At 42.1% G+C, this 20,696-nt stretch overlaps 2 protein-coding genes across 3 annotated transcripts in view; one reads left to right on the plus strand and one right to left on the minus strand.

The window, feature by feature from the left end:
- mtor (mechanistic target of rapamycin kinase) overlaps positions 1 to 20,696 on the plus strand; it is a 75,382-nt gene that overhangs the window by 19,571 nt on the left and 35,115 nt on the right. For both annotated transcript variants that reach the window (XM_047040991.1, XM_047040992.1), the window contains exons 27-29: positions 88 to 250; positions 645 to 790; positions 19,920 to 19,995. In XM_047040991.1, coding sequence (XP_046896947.1) covers positions 88 to 250; positions 645 to 790; positions 19,920 to 19,995 — 385 coding nt within the window. The remainder of the gene's footprint in view (positions 1 to 87; positions 251 to 644; positions 791 to 19,919; positions 19,996 to 20,696) is intronic.
- On the minus strand, positions 4,229 to 8,142 carry angptl7 (angiopoietin-like 7). The gene is made up of 5 exons (XM_047040994.1): positions 7,539 to 8,142; positions 6,008 to 6,111; positions 5,661 to 5,855; positions 5,114 to 5,309; positions 4,229 to 4,960 (listed from the first exon to the last, which is right to left on the minus strand). Exons 1-5 carry the CDS (start codon positions 7,891 to 7,893, stop codon positions 4,791 to 4,793), a joined length of 1,020 nt encoding a protein of 339 aa, XP_046896950.1. The 5' UTR covers positions 7,894 to 8,142; the 3' UTR covers positions 4,229 to 4,790.

Genomic DNA, 20,696 nt, shown 5'->3' on the forward strand with positions numbered 1-20,696 from the left:
CCGGACACAGTCTTTCACGAGCCGTTGAAAAGAGAGAATGAAATATGTAGAAGATCCAGTCATGACACCCTCTCCCCCTCACTGCAGGGACCTGTTCAATGCGGCGTTCCTGTCATGTTGGTCTGAGCTGAGTGAGGACCAGCAGGATGAGCTGATCCGCAGCATCGAGTTGGCCCTCACCTCACAGGACATAGCCGAGGTCACTCAGACTCTGCTCAACCTCGCCGAGTTTATGGAGCACAGCGACAAGGTAAGCTGCAGGGCTGGGATATGTTTACATGGCTTCATAACTCAATCTCCATTTGACCAAAAACACCCACGGTTTTTTTAAGGGGTTTATGATTAAAAGTGTTTTAAATGAGGGGTTACCCATCCGTTCACCAACGGTTGATTCACCTGGTGACGGATTCCTCTAACACATTTTGGGAGTCAGTCAGATGGCTGAGCGGTTAAGGAATCGGGCTTTTAATCAGAAGGTTGCCGGTTTGATTCCCAGCAGTGTCAAATGACGTTGTGTCCTTGGGCAAGGCACTTCACCCTACTTGTCTCGGGGGAGGATGTCCCTCTACTTACTGTAAGTCGCTCTGTATAAGAGCGTGTGCTAAATGACTAAATGTAAATGTACATTTTCCTTGTATTTTCAGGGCCCTCTACCCCTGAGAGACGACAACGGCATAGTGTTGTTGGGGGAAAGAGCTGCTAAATGCCGAGCTTATGCCAAGGCCCTGCACTACAAAGAGTTGGAGTTCCAGAAAGGTCCATCTCCCCAGATCTTGGAATCTCTTATCAGGTAAGGGGGCCACACCCGCTCTCCAACAGCAGTAATATGGTTGAACAAGCGCAAAAAAGTTTGAAATAAAGTTTTAAAAGATTGAAAACTAAATCAAAAATACGTTTAAAAAAATAAGTTTACTATGAACTACTAACTTTTTTGGGTTGTGTCGTGTGTGGAAAGAAACGTTTTTTGTTTCTTGGGGGGTTGAAAACATTTCCCCCCCCACCCCCCAAAACATTCAAAGGAGTGAAATAATGAATACAAAAAGACAAAAGATAGGTTTGTCAAAGATGAAAAAACGTACAAAGTGTACAAATTATAACACTGATTTCAGAAGCGTCATTTCAATTCACAGAGATTCCCTTTCGATCATGAATTTCCTTTTCTAAAGTAAAGTGACTAGTAATATATAAATAATTGTCTACTTGTAAGTTAAGTTATATAAATCCAGTCTGTGTTGGGCTCCCAAAAAACTGTCTGAGGTGAAACCACAAAGTAGCTTTTAAGACATTTTAGGGGCCATTTTCTTTGGCTTGCTGGTGTCAGTTTTGTGGAATGTGGCACATGGGTTGAGAGAGAAATGCCTGACATTAAGTAGTTCAAAGCAGCTGTCACTTGTCTTGGTGACTAAGTGTAAATACTTGAGAGGGCATGTTACCTAATTGCATTATCCTGAAATAACCATACCTTTGAATGACGTAAAATGTTTTTTTTCCACCCTGTGACTTGGAGCATTAAAATCATTAGCTATGTGAATGTTGAGGGAGTGGATAATTTCTGAATAAAAGGAAAACTAATTTCTGCATTTCTGTGAGATGTTTGCTTATTGCAGACGGAACAGCCAATTGATTTAAATTATATCATAAGTTGTAGACGTTGTTTAGTTAAGATGGAAACCTTGCTCCCAGTGTTTAGCCTAGAGTGGTAGTGTTTAGGTCGTTTAAGGTCGTAAAGACTTTGTTCAACAGCTGTTCACCCTAGACTTTAAATTCCTTTTTGCCAACATTATTTCCAGTATTCAGCATTATTTAGAAGTTGGTTGAACTAAATGTTTGTGATTAACAAATTCTAAACAGGTCTGTACTTCATGAAGTCAATTTCATTACAATACATAATGGTTCACATGTCTTCCATCAGGTAGCATTTTCATATGATGTCAGCTTTTCCAGACTCATCTTGCCATTTGTGTTTTTACGTTAGTATTGTAGGAAGAAATCTGTTTTCCAGCCATTTAATTGGACGTTTGCCTCCTTCCATGCAAAGTGTCTGGAATAGTGTATCTTGGTGGCCTGTTTTCAATTTATTTGGGCCTTGATGATGATAAATGAAGAGCCAGCTCTTCAGCGGTTTTAGTTACTCCATCTGGTTCTCACCTTTGCAGGATTCCCCATAAAAGTCTAAATTCTTTGTGCATAGACCTGTTCTATCCTATACAACGACTAGCGATGTGCAGGGGTCACATGATAGGTAATCATCCCAATTTAACGTGGATAGAATTCGTTATATTGATAAATTGTCCTTGCCTTTTTGTCATTTTACTTTGTTTGAATCACTTTTTTGTAGTGAATTAGGATAAATGGCTTGGCTTGAGTTTTCAAAACTGAAAAAGATAAAGCTTTGTTTTTTATGAGTTTATTTTTAAGATTTTTGGGGTGAAATCTTGATTGCTGCATTTATTGATAAATATGTCAGCTTTTCAAACTGTACTGCAATTCAAACCATATGGGTCCTCTTTTTTTGTGCATTTTGTTATTTCTGTGTCTGGTGAAGGCATTTACCGTCAGTAAAGCGGAAATGCACATTCTTGCATTATCCACGCTCTCAACATAGGAAGTGAGGTAGACTTTCAAGATCTCTCCTCAAGCAGTCCAGATGCGGGGGTTCACCGTATGAATAAGACATGAGGGATTTAGGGATTTATTGAATAAGGAGCCCTATTATGTGCTCAGACCCCCCATACTCCAAGCATAGTCTGAGGAAAAAAGTGCCTGCGATACTGACGGCCAACTTGAGGTCAGGCACTTGGTGGTTGGAAAAATATACTCATTATATAGGTTATATATCCAAATATAGCTACTCTTTACCAAATCAAAGGGTGGTCAGGTCAAGTTTACCTGTATAAGAAGGAGAGAAGGGACACTTGTTATCGTTGGTAAATGTTTTGTATCACGTTAAGATTTGTCTCAGATCACATAGATCCAGACGATGTCAGAAGTCAATGATGTTTTCAGTGTCAGGTGGTCGGTAATCTGCCTACCATTCCTATTTTTATTTGAGCCCTGATGATTTTATTTAGCTTTTTTTAATTTTTATGAATTTTGCTTGTTGGATTGAAAGCTTTTCCCATTGAATTTAATGATCAGAGCTCGGACATAGTCTCTGGTGTGGTAGCTCCTAATAAAGGTATCTTTAAGAGATGCCTGTTTTATTTACAGTTAAAATGTGAGTCCGGTAGCCCAATCTCCCAACGCAGTGCCTAGAAAAGAGTGTCACTGCACCAAGCCCATCTGTTTATAGTAAACACGTGGCCATAAGGTTGCCGGGCACCATGGAAATGGAATTTCAAATAAAGTCTGGTATGCTCAGATGTAAAGGGGTCTGTAACCTCTTAAGCAGAATCTCATCCTCTCCGACGGGTACTCGTCCAACAATGGCTGTCCTGACTCTTTCATGCTGCTTTTCTGTACAGCAACCGTGTAAAATAGGCATCGTATATTTATATATCGTTTTACGCTAGTCTGAAATCGAACGATACAATTTCCCGGCAGACCCTGAATCAGCGGGGATGGAGGAATGAACCTTGTCAGTGTGTTCAGATTGGGGCGTTCCACACAAGGCAGCCAGAAGGTTATGCCAGGCCACAAGGTTCCTCCCTTAATTAATTAGGGACCCCAGTGGGAACCGACCTAGCGGCTTCCCTCTGGACCTCAAGCTCCACTCCATGACCGGTGGAAGTCGAGTGGAACAGGCTGAAGGCACAAGAGGCTCCTTTATAATAGAATAGCCTGGTCATGAAGGACTAGCCCCAATGTTCTCAAGGACTTGCTATTGAATGACTTTGTACTCTTTCCCAGAATGATGAGGAATCTTTACTGGAGGTTGCCGTAAGATATTTAGGAGCCCTGACTTCCATGACCTCACATCATTGAAGCTGTGCTGGAGGAAGTGTTTGGTTCTTCTGACACTGCCTGAATCTTTACAAAAACATTTGCAATACACTTGCTGTTTAGCCCTTGGTTAGGGCGATTTATTTTATGTGTGTGGTCTTCATTTTTTAAAACAAGGTTACTTTGACCTCTACTCTGAATGTCAGAATGTGACCTTAATGTTAAGATCAGTAGCTGAAGGAAAATACATGCTCTTTGTTGGACAGGCAGATGTGTCAGATCTGTTAGGAACTTTACACTTTGTTATGGCTTGGGGTCATTATGTAATCTGACTTGGTAACACCACTCCTTTAAAAAATACAAGTTTATTTTCTATCCCACAACACAACACACAATATAGAGCTGTACACATTTTACAAATGTCAATTCCACAAAATCAACACATTTTCTCACAATAAAATCTGTTGGGTACTTGTGGTGGAAGGACCATGGGTGGTCGTTCCCATGGCAAAACAATCTATGTATCTTCACGATTTCCCCCCCTGGCATTGTTATACCAATTCCAAACACGTATTCACCCTTATCACAGTCTACTAGAAAGCTTGTGATGTGATAAATACACCCTTATGTTTTCACACAAAATTATAGAGGGAAGCAACATTCAGTTACCCTTATGGAACAGTGGTAAAGAAGCTTCTGTCAAAGCTTTTAAGAAAATAAAAATATTTTGAAGATAAATATGAAATTAACTACAATTTACAATCAAATCATTACACATTCAACCCTTAGAAATGATCCAGGAGTAACACACCTATGTCTCTCCTCATCAAAGAAGAGTCACATTTTAGTTTGGTTCATGTATCTCTCAGCAAGCATGCATTTCAGTTAGAGTTTAAAGTGGAAAGCCTTCATGGATGAAAATTCTGTGGCCGGATCTTCATCTCCACTCTCTTCATGGAGTAGTTGGGCCCATGCCATCCGTACCAAGTGATCCCATCTGTGTTCTTGGTATGAACGCCTTCGCGATAGAACATACCATTCAGGTTAGAGTCGGTACAGCAGTTATACCAGTAGCCCCCTGTTTGAATCAAAAGAAAAAAACGTTCAAATTATTCAGTTGTGTTTTCTATGATTTTGTTATTCATTTATTTATTTACAACCAGTTTTCGTTAACCTTTGCCACTTTTAGTATTGGGATTTTGTCCCTTAACGGTTGCGGCTGTTTTCGTACCTTTGCGTAGTTGAGCACAGTCGTCGACACACTTGTCATTGTCCTTGTCCATGGTGCTAAAGTTGGTGTTGTTGTGGTAACGCAGAGAGTCTCCGGCATTTCCACTGTAGTTGGCGAGGAAAAGCTTGTAGCTGTTCAGCTCATTACTCACAGTGAAGTAGCCATATTCGGCATAGCGGGTTTGTCCTTCCCAGTCCTTCACAACACAGCAAGAACACATAGCACAAGATTTAGCTCATTGTAATGACTTACTGTATGGATAATGATGCAACTGAGAATACAGAACCTTCTGAAATATTTATGGTTGCTAAATTTACAGATGAAAAAAACTTTAGATTGAGGATTTTACATACTAAGCTACTTTGAGTTTTTTTTACTGGTCTGGGGCACTTTATCTTTCAGTCGGGCCTCGAACAAGAGAGAGTAAATCAAATTGGCCTCCCTGTAGCCGGGCCTTGCCTGGAAGGCTTTTTTTTGTTATCAAACACAGACACCCAATCTCTCCCCTCGTACCCCCTCTCCCCTCGTACCCCCTCTCCCCTCGTACCTCCATCTCTATCCTGAGAACACTGGGCTGCCTTGTCAGACGGAAGATGTTGTCGTTGCCCAGCCAGAAGTCTCCTCGGATGGTTCCAAAGCCCTTCTTGTACTGCTTCCAGTCGCGGTTGAAGGAAGTCAGGCCACTCTTGCGCCTCTGGATGACGGTCCATCCTCCGCCATTACTCTCCATGTCACAGAACACCTAGAATCAACCAAACACATTGAACATCTTCACATTAGCCACATGGTGTTATCGTTCTGTCGAGAGAACTACATCACTGGGCCGACATGATCATGATCAGTGTCTGGGTCAGTTTTAAGTTGATCCTTTTACAGTTTAACCGTGTTACCTACATCCATCTCAGGAGTACCCAGGAAGTTATCTGCAGGCAGTTTGTACTCCCCAGAGATCTTGTAATTCCTGCTGTTCAGAGCTGATGCACAGTCGTAGATGGCATCTAGTGAAAGAAAAGGTCTCGTCAGTCATGGAAAAAACAGATGTCGTTTTATGGGTTGGTTTGAAAAATGCTAATGGCCTGTAAACGGTATCTTGGGGATAAACGTCTGGCGGGGGGGAGGGGTGGACTTGGCATCTGAAAACATTTCTTTCACCTAGACTTCTGTACAGAAGGAAATTATTCGCAGCATGGTTCTGATTCTTGCATAGTTCCCTCCATTGTTCCCATCATGGCATGGCAATGCCATTAGTATTTCTCAGGGATCACTGGGGAGAAATTGATCCAGTGTATATATATATTTAAAAAAAAGTATTTATATTTTCTTTTTTTCAGTGGCTGTCTGAGACTGAAGTGGAAACCTCCACTTTAATCTGTGCTTTTCTTCCTGTTCTGCTTCCCCAGAGTCTGCAAAGTCTCTCTGTAATTTGCAGAGACTGTATAAAGACCCTCTGTGTTCCCCTTGCCAATGACATAAAAGTAGCACAGCTAATTGGGTATTATAATAATACTCTGAGCGATGCCTGGTTAAATCTCTGTGGTGGCGATGCTGATTAATGGTTTGCCGAAGTTCAAATGACTGATGGAGGCAATTTAGCCGTGATGGAAGTGCTCTTTAGTGACAGTCTGACACTGTGTCTGAATTGCAGGTTCTGTCTTCAGCAGGACACCCCGAGACGTTTTGCCCACTATAATCTCCATTAACATCGATTGATAGCAGCTGTTTGGTGGATTCAGAGCGTGCGTGGTTGATTATAGTTTTTTACGTCTTAAATATATGAATAGTATCTTGTAAAATGAAAAGAATGCCATGAGTATAGTGGGTATTTGGAATGAAGACTAATTTACATTCCACAGCTACACAGAATGTGGAACCATTTTTACCATTTTATTTAAGTACCATAGTCTTCAGGGCATCTTCCAGATTACTGGTGAAGCCTAACAATTGATTGACAAAGACAGGTTTTCTTCAATAGTATTCAGACGGTAAGACTGACAGAAGTAGTCATCATGGGAAGGGATGGAGGGGTAGCAAAGTCCAAACACATTTCCTGTCTTTCACACGAGTGTCTGCAATTAATATTTAAGGCTTTGTGTGATGTCAGTCATGGATATGGTTTTTACACCTGGGGTGAGTATCTGACAGCACCTGGGGTGCAGACACGAGAGGGAGGCAGAATCATAGATGAGAGAGAGGGTGGAGGGTCATGTGGTTCAAAGCTGGGTAGACTATCATATGAAGCTGACCACATTTCTTGCTTTTTCTTTACAGTGAAATATTTCATTTTTGCTGAGTCATAAGAAAAAATAGCTCAACTTTCTTTTTGCATCAACTTTTTTGGGGGCCAAATTGCAGTACGGTCGGTACACATAATGCACTTCTCCCTTTGAGTATAAACCTCAAACATACCAACACACACAATCCTTACCTGAAGAGGTCTGGGTGACTGACTGGGCAGCTTGCAGCTGCACGATCTCCACCCGGTTGTGGATCTCAGAGTACTTGCTCTCAACTTCGGTGACACGGGCTTCCTGCTGCCGATTCTGCTTATCCAGCTCCAACATCTGCCTCACCACGTTCATCAAGTCTGTCTCCTGCTTGCGGCTCATCTCCTCCAGCAGACTGGTCAGGTTGGCCACCTGCACCTTGAGGGAGCGCACCTCATCGCAGCATTGAGCTTTGGGGACCTTGGGTGGCGCCAGCCTCTTCCTGGGACTCTGTGCGCACGTTGCCACCAGCAGGAGAAGCAAGGTGACGCTCAGAGCCGCTATCCTCACTGACATCTTAATATTGCGAATTGAGATTTTGAACTGAAGTGAAAGTCTAGGTTTTGTCTCTGGCTTGTCTACCGGTTGTCCTGGCAAACAGCTGACTCTTTGCTCTACTGGAAGTCTTGACGAGAACGAACAAGCTTGGTTTGGTGAAGTTAAGAATAGACACCCTCACTAGTTGAACCTGGAGCTGTTTTCTGGACAACTGATCATGCAGTCCCTGTCCTGTCTCGTCTGTGAAGAACTGCTGTGCTCGTGCATCTTAAATATCTTTACGGTCGGCCCCTCCTCCTGTTCTGGGAGTGCTTACCAGTCGCCACTGACCCCCTTCAGACACTCGAGGTGGAGGGCATTCCCCACCCCCACCCCAACCCCCTCTTCCCCTGCCTCCCTCCCTCCGTCCCTCCCCTCACCTCTCCTCTTACTTTCGCTCACTCTGGCTGTGTCTGCCCCTGTTTGTTCTCTACTTTCTTTGCAAGGGGTTTGTCAAAAGGACAGATTGTATTTTGTGTGGCTGGACAAACAAAGGGGCAAGGGAACAAAAACAAGGGTTGCACTCCCGCCGAAGCACACTTAAGCCCCACGTTATTATTAGTAGAGCTACGCCCTACCTTTTCATTTGGATCGCCACTGCCTTCCGTTTTGGAATGAGTCAGCTGCAGAAAGACACACCTTGCCAGTCATTTTTGTGTGTTTGCAGCTGTTAGTAATGTGTAATGGTACGATTATCTCCCAGTGTATTTCACACATTAAGGTAAGAGTTTTAGTTAATGATAGATTGCGTGACACCCTTAAGGGGATGTTTCTCCAATAAACGTTGCCTCTTGACATCTCAAAGGAATAGCTTTTGTTGCTAAGTACTCTTTAATTGCGGGTTTAGGGTATTGATGCCACCGTTTTTCTCCTGTTGTGGCATGGAGTCTAAAGTAGCTTTAACATTTCCTGAAAACAAAGAAATGTATAGAAATCATTTAGAGGAGGACTAGGGGGGTATCGTGAATATTTCAAGTTCAGTGCACACAGAGTACATTGATAGCACAGAGGATATTAAGCGGAAAGAATTTGCCCAGAAGGAGGCTGACTAAGTTTTGGGAGTCAATCCAACATTTAAAAAGCTTTCACTTATGTATGACACTGCCCTGCCAAGACCAGTACCTTAAGATCAACACAGCTAAAACAGGAACCTACTATACTGTTTTTTCCTTCTGTGAACCAGCATGCAACAGAAAACATTGTTATGGCTTCTATTGAAGGGGAGGCATGCCATGTACTTTGTGTGTCCGTAAAGAGATTTCTCACTCCCACGGCAGTTTAGACCTCATTAATATTTCCTTTCAGATTTTACTATTGTAAGAACATTCTGAATTTTCCTAAACGACGTTGTCATGGTAATGTCTGGTCCTGAATGTAATTACAGGCCTTCTGCATCTACGACCTAGAATTAAGCAACCAGTACACTCTCCTCGTGTTTGATGGTTATTTTTCTTTTAGATCATTTTACAGCTCAAACTAGGTTTTCCGCAAGTAAAGACATTAAAAGGAAATCAGAACAAGGGAACAAGCAACCAAGTATCACAAATTATTCAACCACTAATAAGGAAGAATAATTTCCTATAAGCTAAGATACGTCTTTATTGATAAGGGCTTTTCAGAAGTATAAGGGGTGGTGCAGTGGAACTCAGAGCACTTCAAAACAAATAAAACTCGACACCTTCACCCTCCTTTGCCACCTTCTTACATAACCTTCCATCCATACCTCTGTCTTATTTTTCCAGCAGCCCCGCCCCTTTATCATGCCTCTCCCGCTGGTGGTTGGCAGGCATACCTCTCTAAAACGCTCCTCGCTTTGGGGAAGCGAGGAGCAATGAGGAAACAATCGGTGTGTCTGGTCACCATCAACTTTTTGAGTCATCAGGAAATGTGGTTGGGTGCGCTAATGAATGATCTCTTCTTAAACAATTCTGTTAAGCAAAAAGCCCCAAGAGGCCGTGTTTTGAGCTGATTTTAGAACAGGTAAGGGGAGTTGTAAGGCACGACGTGAAGCGGAAATCAGCGCAAAACACGGACTCGCTAATTAGAAACAAAATAGTTTAATAATAAACCGTCATTCTTCCGCCACTACAAAGTATAGTTCCTACATAAATCGTTGCCACGCAACATTTCTATTCGATGCGCAGTAATATGGAATGTTAAAGAATGTTATGAGGACAACCTGTAAGGTTATGCTGGATTTTACAACGGCATGGAACGTGATATAGCCAATCACAATCAAGGATGGTAACAACCAGTTTTAGAATAAATATTATACAAGTGTGAAAAGGTCATGCTGGAATTGCTCCAGTGTGTTATTCTCTTGAAGGATGCGTATTGGGATGCTCTGGGCCTGTTTCCTGTTTGGGATTGAGCTCTCTGAATGTCACTTCTTGGTCTTTGAACTCGCCACTGCTGTGCAGTTCCCCTGGCCACATGTTGTTTTCTTTGTAAGATCATGGCATCCATGGTTGGGGTCAATTTAGATGATGTTTTGTTAGGATTTGACACTGAAAGATTTAACTGTGATTTAAATAACAAATTACATTATAATCTATTACAAGGACTAATCTAATCTATTACAAGGACAACTGGATTTTATTTGGTAAAGAAATTTGTGAAAAATAACTTGATTTTGTAGAGATTGAGTTGTGCCCTCTGTGAGGATAGTAATAGACTTCTATTTTTTGACCATGTAAATGGATCTCAATATTTTTTTATTTCCAAATCAAGTATATCTTCTGCATTTCTGAAAAGAAAAGAAAAAACATGTGAATGCCAGAAGTCTCCAAATGTTATCCATGTGCCTCACCTTGAACAAAAGAAACGTGTTTTTACAATCTAAAAACAGACTTACAGGAACCCAAAGCTCATAACCATCTGACATTTTCAAAGTCCTCTAATGACTGAAGGATGACCACGTCCATTTCCACATCGAATCCATCTTAGTCACCATACCAACATTTTTTTACGTCATGAGTGACTTGTCTCTTTTGGAAAATTCTGGATAATTTGCCTTCCTGGATATTTTGCTTTCCTGGATATTCTCACTGCTCAGACTCTGTGAGTCACATTTCTCTCTCAAGCAATGTGTCCCCAGGCCCCAGCTTTTCTCTAGATCTGGACTCTGTCATTCGGTGCCGTTAGGTCCAGCTGGATGCTGCTTTATGCCTTTAGCATCATGCTGTTCCTGGCCTACACAACCCTTTCCGTCTCAACATGTATTCCTGCGCTCTGTGGGAAGAATGCTGAGCTCCCTTCGACTTCGGAGGTGTTGGAGCTAATTAACGCACACCCAGAAGAGACCCTTAAGTGTACCCCCCCCCCTTACGCCTCTGTGGAAAACTTGTTTTTTGCTCAGTTTTTGCTTTGATTTTCATGTACTATAAAACATATTTAGAGCTTGGCCCCTTGCTCAGATCCTGGTTCCCATTTATCTCTGTTAAGAGTGAGCTCACTGTGCAAGTGTTTCTTGTCAGGAATTGCTCACCGCCAAGTCATCCTTTCTGAAAAGGAGCTTTGTAAAACAGTTTGAAATCAGACTGTTCAGTGACCGGAGGGGCCAAGCTGTCAGTCTGTCAGAGCACTCATGGGTTCAATTAAGGAGAAGGGAGGAGTTTAAAACGGAAGCCAGAGAATTCCAGAACTGCCTCTCGCAAGAACTAAAACAATATCATCTTTTATTAACGTAGCGTGTTGCACCTGAATTCAATACCTCAATGCAGGCCCTCGTTTTTCGTTAACCATTAATTGTAACTTAGATTAGAAAATAAGATGACATTATTGCATGGTGCTCTTTTCTACTTTTCTTAATATTCTCTATCACAGATAGAGTTTCTGTTTATTATTTTCTTAGAGATCACCATCTCTCTACCTGTGGGTTGGTAGTGGGATCAGCATAGAAGAGAACCCTTATTGTTGATAGATATTGATACAGTGAGGTTAACCCAGTTTCTACCACATTTCAGGATGTTTTACAGCCTACACGGTGAGTGACTAACCTAATTATGTTTATAGTGTAATTACGTTGGTGCAGTGTGGGCTATACCAACAAAGGTTATACAGTAGGCAAGGTTTTTTTTTATTTTTTTTAAGCTTCATAAGAACTCTTTAGCCACTAAGTCAAAGATTTACATCTATTTACATTTCAAATAATGTGGCATGGTATAGTTTTTTGAAAAATAAATATTTGGGGGGCATTTTTTATGCCTCATTGGACAGTTTGTGACGTGTGACAAGAAAGGCATGGGGGGAGAGAGAGGGGGAAGACGTACAGCAAAGGGACAAGGCCGGATTCAAACCCAGGCCGCTGTGCTAAGGTACATGGTACACACACTTATCTAGTGAACCACCAGAGCGCCCCAAGCATGATGTTTACAATTCCAGATATGGAATTGCCAGTCATGCCTAAGGTCTGAACAAACCAATCCATATTTGGGAGTCAGGTGGCTGAGCGGTGAGGGAGTCGGGCTAGTAATCTAAAGGTCGCCAGTTCGATTCCCGGCCACACCAAATGACGTTGTGTCCTTGGGCAAGGCACTTCACCCTACTTGCCTCGGAGGGAATGTCCCTGTAAGTCACTCTGGATAAGAGCGTCTGCTAAATGTAAATGTGAATATTTGCCTGTAATGAGACAGTTTGTATTAGCCCGGACACTCGCCCACTGAGCGGAAGGCATCAGGGCCCCTGCAGTCCACCGGCTGGTCTGGTGGCTTAGGTTGCCACGACTACCAGGTGGTGTTGATTATGGCTTGGTGGACACTGTAGAACAGAAGCCGGGACAGAGGGTACTGCGGAGAGAGAGGAAGATTCTTATTCCTTATCCATTTTGAGCCGCTATGTTATGTGACTGTGTGGCACTTCTTCAAAGAGCCTGTGCGTGCCAGTGAGTGGGGCGCATATCTGTGGGTACTGAAGGATTCTCTTTTTGTTGTGAATTTTCAACGTCTGGATGTGCTTGGTTTTCCTGGCAGCTTTGGTTAGACATATTATATAACTGTCTGTAGTCAAGCCATTTAGTATTTTTCAATGACCTAAGGACGGAATTTCTGAATGGGATAGTTTATATAACTTAAAATCAAAGGCAAAATGTAAGTAATAACTTTGAAAATACACAAATGAATGCATTTGTTGCTGTGACAATTTTCGTATCTATTCAAATATAATCATTTTGTTGTAGAAATGAGGCAACACTACATGCTGCTCGTTTTCCATTGTTTGGGAAGAAAAAGTTCAAAAACATGCGTCTGTTATGGAGAACAAAAGCTCAATGAATGTGCTGGTACTTAAAAGTATAATTATTCAATAAAAATATGTTGGATTGCTAATTTTACTGTTAAATTCATTCAATATGGATGGAAAGTGTCTTTCACCAAGTAGTCCATGGTTGCCATGTTTGCGTCCACATAGCAACAGCAACATTCTGATGAGGTCATTCTCAGTGACTCCAAAGGCAGAGAGGGGCACCTTTCTTCCCCTGATCTTTTGACCCCGAGGTGAAGGACTCGCGAGACACATTCTGTGGCGGTGTCTCAATGTGTTAACAACATGGCATAAACAAAGATGGAATGATTTCTCCATCTAATGCCTTGACCCTAACCCTAACTAACATTATTTAAAAGTAGTGACAAAATGATTAATTAATTTATGATATGTTACCTCATGTACGTATATTTTTCCCCCCACAATGGCTTTCTTTTGAAAACGAGCATCTGCTAGGTGATAAAAACAAAACAAACACGGTTTTCGGGAATCGTTTCTTGGGGGAATCCTCTGAAACAATGGTCTAGTCTAGTCAAACTGTGTAAAGGTTGACTGATTGTCGTTAACCACCCACATGACAGCAACATCTGTGGCGGAAGAGGGACATGACTTGGCTGACCTGTTTGCCCTGGGCTCCTCGCATGCAGAAAGATGTGTCACTGCCTCCTCAGTAGTTAGCGGTCAAGGTCTGCGTTTGACAGTTTGGAATTTTGGGGTCACTTTGTGTATTCTAAGTTGAGATGCGCCTGTGTAACTGACAGGGTTGTGTCAGGATCACAGGATTTATGCTGTGTGTACGTGTGCAACACGTCAGGATGAGGCACTTCAACTTAGGTGATGTGGCGTGAAAATCTTCAGGTCTTTTTCTGGTTGGTTATGTCATTGTTTGCTTCAAGTAATCTGAAATGTTTACATCTCTCATCAAATTTGTCTTGCACTCTTCTTTTCAAACAAAGTCCTACAGGTTGCTATATACCAGCAATACCAGAAAATTATTTGGCTGTTGAGTCTGATTTCTTCAAGATTACAATATATGATGCTATTGACTACATACTTGAGAGACCTTTTATTAAAATAATTATTCATGTTCTTTGCAGGTCAGTATTTACAAATGATCAGGTACAAATAACTAACACAGCGTATGTAAAGAGGCATCAGACAATTATGTCCCTCTCTATACGTGTCATTCCATTATCTAAGGAAAAATATAATTTCCATCATTTGTTCAAGCTCAGCCATGGTCCTGTGGAATACCCAGCTGAAAAAACAAGAACGTTCTGGGTCGAATTATGTCAGTCATTTTCTAATAGCCTTAATCTGAAATGGGCCTGTTGGTGCAGATTTTTATGGATGGAACAGGAAAACAAAACTAGTCTTGGCTAACCATCATACATTGCTCACTATCATTTAGCTTACTAATGTGGAGAACTCGATACCAATCAGTTTTCTTCCAAATACTGGGGTTTAGAAAGAGGGAAAAGTAAAGGGCAAAGGATTGATGTTTTTTTGGAAACGCATCCAACTTACTGTATTTGTAAGTCCAACTGTTTGATGTAAAGTGACGTTTGTTAATAGCTCCTTGTCTGGAGCAAATCATGCGTACATCACTTCACTTCAACTTTGTTTTCAGAAAGTGTACTCTCTGTGCACAAACAGACCTGTTTCACAGTGATGGAAACGCTGTCCGTGTACCCTCACCCTCTGAGTGACCATCAGGACATTCGAGTTGCTCTCGGTCAGTGTAAATAATGAAGCCTCACTTTAAATCAACATTGCGCTGTTTTGTTCACACTGTACAACATTTGCTGGCTGTCTAACTCAATATCGAGCAATATGTTTGCAACATAATGAGCTTCACTCATTCAAAGGCTCTCTGTGTGTTGTACTGTCAAATTGGGGGTGTGTGGGGGGGGGACTGTGTCAGACCAAGTGGTTTTCTGGAAGCGCTGAAGTGTGAGCTGTCAGCTTGCTCGGCCCATTCCCCCTATGTCGTCTTCTGGGGAAAGAAGTGCTGCAATGGAAGAAAATACCCTTACAGTGCTAGATGCTTTAGCTCATTCTGGCCCCTCTTCTAAACCATCATTGATTGCAATCTGGCCGCCTCACAAATAAAGGTTCAAGGCCAGAGTTTCATCTAACACCCGTTGTCACTTCTCCTTCTACTCTTCTTCTTCCATTGTCAAAGAGCTCAGGGTTTCCTGCCACCATTTAGAGACAATCCAATCAAATACGTTTTTTTTTTGTGAATACATAGCCAGTGTCTATTTGGCGTCTAGTTGTGTTTGGCGTTACTGAATCTTTGCTTATTCCGAGATCCTTCTCTCAAAAGCCAGCCTGCCACCCCCCTCCCTCCCCCTAGTTTTCCTGAGTAGTCCCTCATGCACACCAATTAAATGGCCATTTAAGAGTCAGACAGAGGCCATTGCAGCATTGGAGTTGCATGCATCACCCCTGTGGACTACAACTCCCTTCAGCAAACTCTGGAAAGGTGCCACGTGTGTGGCTGTTTTTGTTTTGTCTCCCTGGCAGATTGATCAGGCGGGGCAACCACCCCTCTCTTCTCACAAGGAGAGCTGCTGCTGGTGCTTGAAGTCTTTTTTTTAATTTAATGACCACCTCAATAACTTTCCCCTCACGTGCAGCTTGTCTTGGGTCAGGTGTGGCCTGCACGTGGGATTCTCTGCTCCTTGAACACTGGCAGGAGGTGCTGATCGCCCTCTGGCATTTTCCAGTTGCTTCGCTTCCCCTTTTTCCTTTTCTGCCTTTTCTTTTGCTGCCAGTCATTATTGAAATTACATTGTATGGGAATGGCAACAATGAATGAGGCAAAGCAGATACTGATGTGGAAAAGCTTTGTGGACTGGTGAAGACAGTGGAAAAGTCAATTTTAGCGGGTCAGGTTATCAGGTTGGGCCGTGTTTCAGTTTTCACACTCTTAGTAGGGGAAAGTCGAGGGTATAGCTCTGTTAGTGAACCCAGTTTATGTGATGAATTGAAAAATCTACACTGCCTGAACCGCTTCCACTGAGATTATGTAAGTCATACTGAGGAAATACACATCTTATATGTGGGCAAACCTCAATTAAAGCAAATGCCTTTTTTTGTCGGTCTTGATTCATACTTTCCCCAAGCCTTTTGAAAACGCTTTTCAATACCAGAAATAACAGTATTGCGGTCTGTCAGTGAAAATCTTCTACTACCACTTTCAACGTTGAGGAACAGAGTCAACGTTTGGCAGGCTAAAGGGTGAAAAATCTGCAAGGATCTAGAGGATACTGTCCTGATTAGATTAGATTAGGTTCAGTAGTGAGACACGATTTTCCCTCACTCTCTTTCACATATGTTACGCTCTGTGGGGGGAAGTTAGGTTTTCCTGAAGGATCATATTCTGTGTCATTGAACAGAAAGCCAAGCCACTCAACTGCATAGTGGAGACAGGGTGATTGCGTGAGAGAGGAGTTTAGAGTTTGTGTGTCATCCTGTCAGAGCAAGGTCCAAAAAGCAACACTGGATCTGCATAAAGTACTGATTAGTATTCAGCCCTGTTTTAATAATATGCGCAGTATTACAGTTGACATATTCAGAACCTCCTTTGTCAGAAGCACCAGCTTGCTGGAGGGTTTTGATGAGGTTTAGTTTAAGACCTGTGTTAATACTTTTCTCCCCATCTATCTGACATGATGGATGACAAAGGATGCAGGACTCTTGTTTTTCTAATGAAGAGGGTTGTAAAAGTAAGCAAGGCAGTCAGCTCTGAATGAAAGCCCTAAAATATATTCACTGTATTTACTCTGCTTAGGGGACTTGTTGAAATGTGTGTTCAGATTAAGGCTCTGATGGTTTAAAGGAAACAACTGTTTTGGGAGATTTCAGTTGAGGCCCCTGGTCACTTGTAAACCTTTAAACCGAACCTGTTGAAACGAGGCTCGAATGTACACTGAACAAAAAATATGTAGGTGACATGTGAATTGTTGTACCCATGATGGTTTATGAGCTAAAAAATATATTTCAGCAATGTTCCACAACGACAAAACGCATATTTCTCCCGTGTATCCACAGACAGCCCGATTGTAAAATGTCCTCAAACTGTACTGTATACAACTCTTACATAGTAACATATCTTGAAGTTGTTTAAAGTTACCATAGTAAACTCAAATGACACAAATGAATGACTAAGGATTCAAAAGCTCAACCTACCTTCTTTTTTTTTTACCATCAAGGTTTATAGAGGAGCAACAATAGCTTGTTTTGTCCATTCTTTATAGGGGTACATGCAGTCATTCATTACCATTTTACAGGTAATATAATTTTAGCGCTCGCATTTTCCGGAGTAACTTCCCTGCGACTGAGGTCATTCTGCATGGGATCAGATTAACGGTGGGTGTCAGACCAGCCATGACTTTGGCGATGACGGGTGGGGGACAAGGGCCAGGGAACAAAGGTTGGCTGGCCTGTCCTGAAAGGTGGCTGGCCAGCCCTGAAAGGTGGCTGCTGGCTAGCCGTGTGTCAATGGGGACCTCAGTGTGCAGCATGTTACGTGAGTCCCCGTCATCTGGATGTGTTTAGACAAATAAAGGACTCGGAGCCCAGATGGCGCAGTCTGGGGGACAGTGAAGTCCCCAGGGTTCATGGGAGAGAAAACTGTTACTTGTTCCAATTCGTCATCTCAGGCGGCCACATCTGGGTAGCTTTAGTGCGTGTCTGCTGTTTTTTTGGGATGCTGAGAGGTTTCGTGTTTCTTTATTGTTGAAGGTTGTCCTTCTATGTTCTTGCTGATTATTTTCAACAGGTTTCATTTCGGGATCAAAATCAAAACGCCCCAAGGAAAGGGATCGTGTTTTAACATAAGCCGTAAACAAGATGGTGTGAGTAAATGTTCAACATTTATGGTGTTCATGCCAGAAAAAGTTTCACATTCAAATCAAACCTTATCTGAACGTGCAGTTCTCCCGTTCCAGTTAGTCTCACACACGGAGACAAACACACATTTATTGAGTTGAGCTCACCCCCAGTGTTATGTCTTTCCATCTATTTTGATTTCGCTCAAGTGTTTAACTCTTACATTTACATTTAGTCATTTAGCAGACGCTCTTATCCAGAGCGACTTACAGTAAGTACAGGGACATTCCCCTTGAGGGTGAAGTGCCTTGCCCAAGGACACAACGTCATTTGGCATGGCCGGGAATCGATCCGGCAACCTTCTGATTACTAGCCCGACTCCCTCACCGCTCAGCCATCTGACTCTTGCCCTTTTGGCATCACATACCCTCTCTTAAGAACGGGACTCTGCTTTGTCACCTGGCTACATCCTAGCCTTCTGAGAAGCCACACCTAAGGTCATTACAGTGTTTAACGGTGATGTACAATATAGGGGTGGGGGAAAAAATCGATTAGACAAAACTTAACTGCCTATCACAGTCAAATAGAAACAAGTAACCCTAAACAGCAAACTGGAATCAAATGTAAGCATAAATTGAATCGAAATTTGATTTTAAAATGGACAAATCGTGAAAAAATAGATTTTTAATCGAATCGTGACCCCAAGAATCGAAACAAATCTTGAGGTACCAAAAGATTCCCACCCCTAGTAGAATATCATATGGACTATATTATAGATTATCGTATCAGTTGAAGGGTCCTTACAAGATGTACATTTTTTCTTTTTTTGAGGACCGAAAGCATAAGTCAGTGTTTGATTGTATGGCACAGTCAGGCAGTGTGTGCCTAATTCACATTTTGATGATAAAAAATTTGTTTGAAGAAATAGTTACTACTCAAATATCCTCTTAACAGAAACAGACAAGCTCCATGACAGGACCCTTGCGGTACCGCTATTTTAAAGACGGGTTCCATACTGTCAGTCGACCTGAGTGTCATGGTTATTTTCGATAAGATTCATATTGTATGCAGGACACTTGAGTGGTGGATATGCTGCACCATTTATATGATAAAAAAAATAACCTTTAAGATGACCACTTGCTGTGTCATCTCATCACATCTGGCCCTTGGCTCCGTGTCATCTAGTGATTCTGACGTATAGAGTCTCAGTTCCTTCATCAACTGTCACCCGCTGTCCAGCCCCCCACCTGCCTCCTAGCTTCATTCGAACACTACATTTTAACAGATGTAATGGCAGTGGGCGAGCGAGGCTTTTGCAGTCTAGGAAATACTACAGACTTGAGTTTCAAATGAGTGCTTCCAGATGTGTTGTGTGTGTGTGGGGGGGGGGACGCATCATCTATCTCCTAAATGTGTCATGTGTCGATGCGCTTACCTAGCACAATTACCTATTAGAATACACACCTTTGTTGAAAGAGGAAGTATTTGTTTTAACACCCTAAAGGCAAAGGTGAGGTCTCTTTGATAGGTAATTTGTTCATTCTCGACAGTAGTCACCGTAGAAACCCAACTTGTGAATCAGACAGTTATATATCATCTTAGGATAGCACAACTGCTCAACTCGTGGTTTTCACATGTGAGCAACATGTTCAGCAACTCCTAAATATTTTCCTTGGCCATCAGCAAGTGCTAGTTCAGACCCATCAGTCACAAAGTGACAGCAGTGCCTGGATCCTGTTCCTCCTATTTCATCAGCTCTGATTGTATGCGTATATATATGTATGATCTCAACTGCCATCCATCACCTTGACAACGCTCCAAGCGACTCTTGAGAGCTGTCTTTGTGTTGTGTTGCCATGTTGTATATGAAAACTGTCTAAAGTGTGTTTCGGTCTTGTCTGTCGCAGCATCAATAACAAACTGCAGCAGCCAGAGGCAGCGTCTGGGGTTCTGGAATACGCCATGAAACACTTTGGCGAGCTGGTGAGTGTTTGATCATCCGTGATCTTCTGTATTCATCTGTGTTTATACTCACAACTGGTCCATCAGAGTGTCATGTGACTCGTTCTGTTACTCAGAGGACCAGCGAGGTCTGAGGCACGTGGGGCTTTCTCTTCCCAACATGTGGGAAGAGCATCTGCTTCAACGGTCGATAGCATTCGTGTTGTTAAAGGGCAAGAGGGGGTTGTTCCTCCTCTATTAAATGGGTGACATCGTTTTTTTGTTGTTGTTGAATTTCACCTGTACTTGCTGCTTTTTTTATGTCTCTGTCTGTGAAGATTGTAACTGTGGACCTTTTGTTCCAAACTTATGCAGTTCATGTTCCATACCAAACTTGCTTGCAGTAATATTTATCTAACTGTGAAAGCTGCTCAGAGCCACTAAATAACTCACTGTACAGTATTTAATCATGTTCCTTAGGGACTTTTTACATGCCAAATCAAGGGTCCAAAATGTGTCACTTTTTGAACTTGTTGCAGCTTCATTCTCACTGTCTCAGGTGGTGGCATTCCTATAAAAACATTCTCAATCAAACACTCTCGGATAATTTGTCAATTTTCTTTGCATTTAGACTAGTGCTGTCAAACGATTAAAATATTTAATCCCGATTAATCGCATTAATGTCATAGTTAACTCGCGATTAATCACAATTAATCGCACATTTCTATTTCTATCTATTCTAA

The sequence above is a fragment of the Hypomesus transpacificus genome, chromosome 18 (genome assembly GCF_021917145.1).
Source record: "Hypomesus transpacificus isolate Combined female chromosome 18, fHypTra1, whole genome shotgun sequence".
Lineage (NCBI taxonomy): Eukaryota > Metazoa > Chordata > Actinopteri > Osmeriformes > Osmeridae > Hypomesus > Hypomesus transpacificus.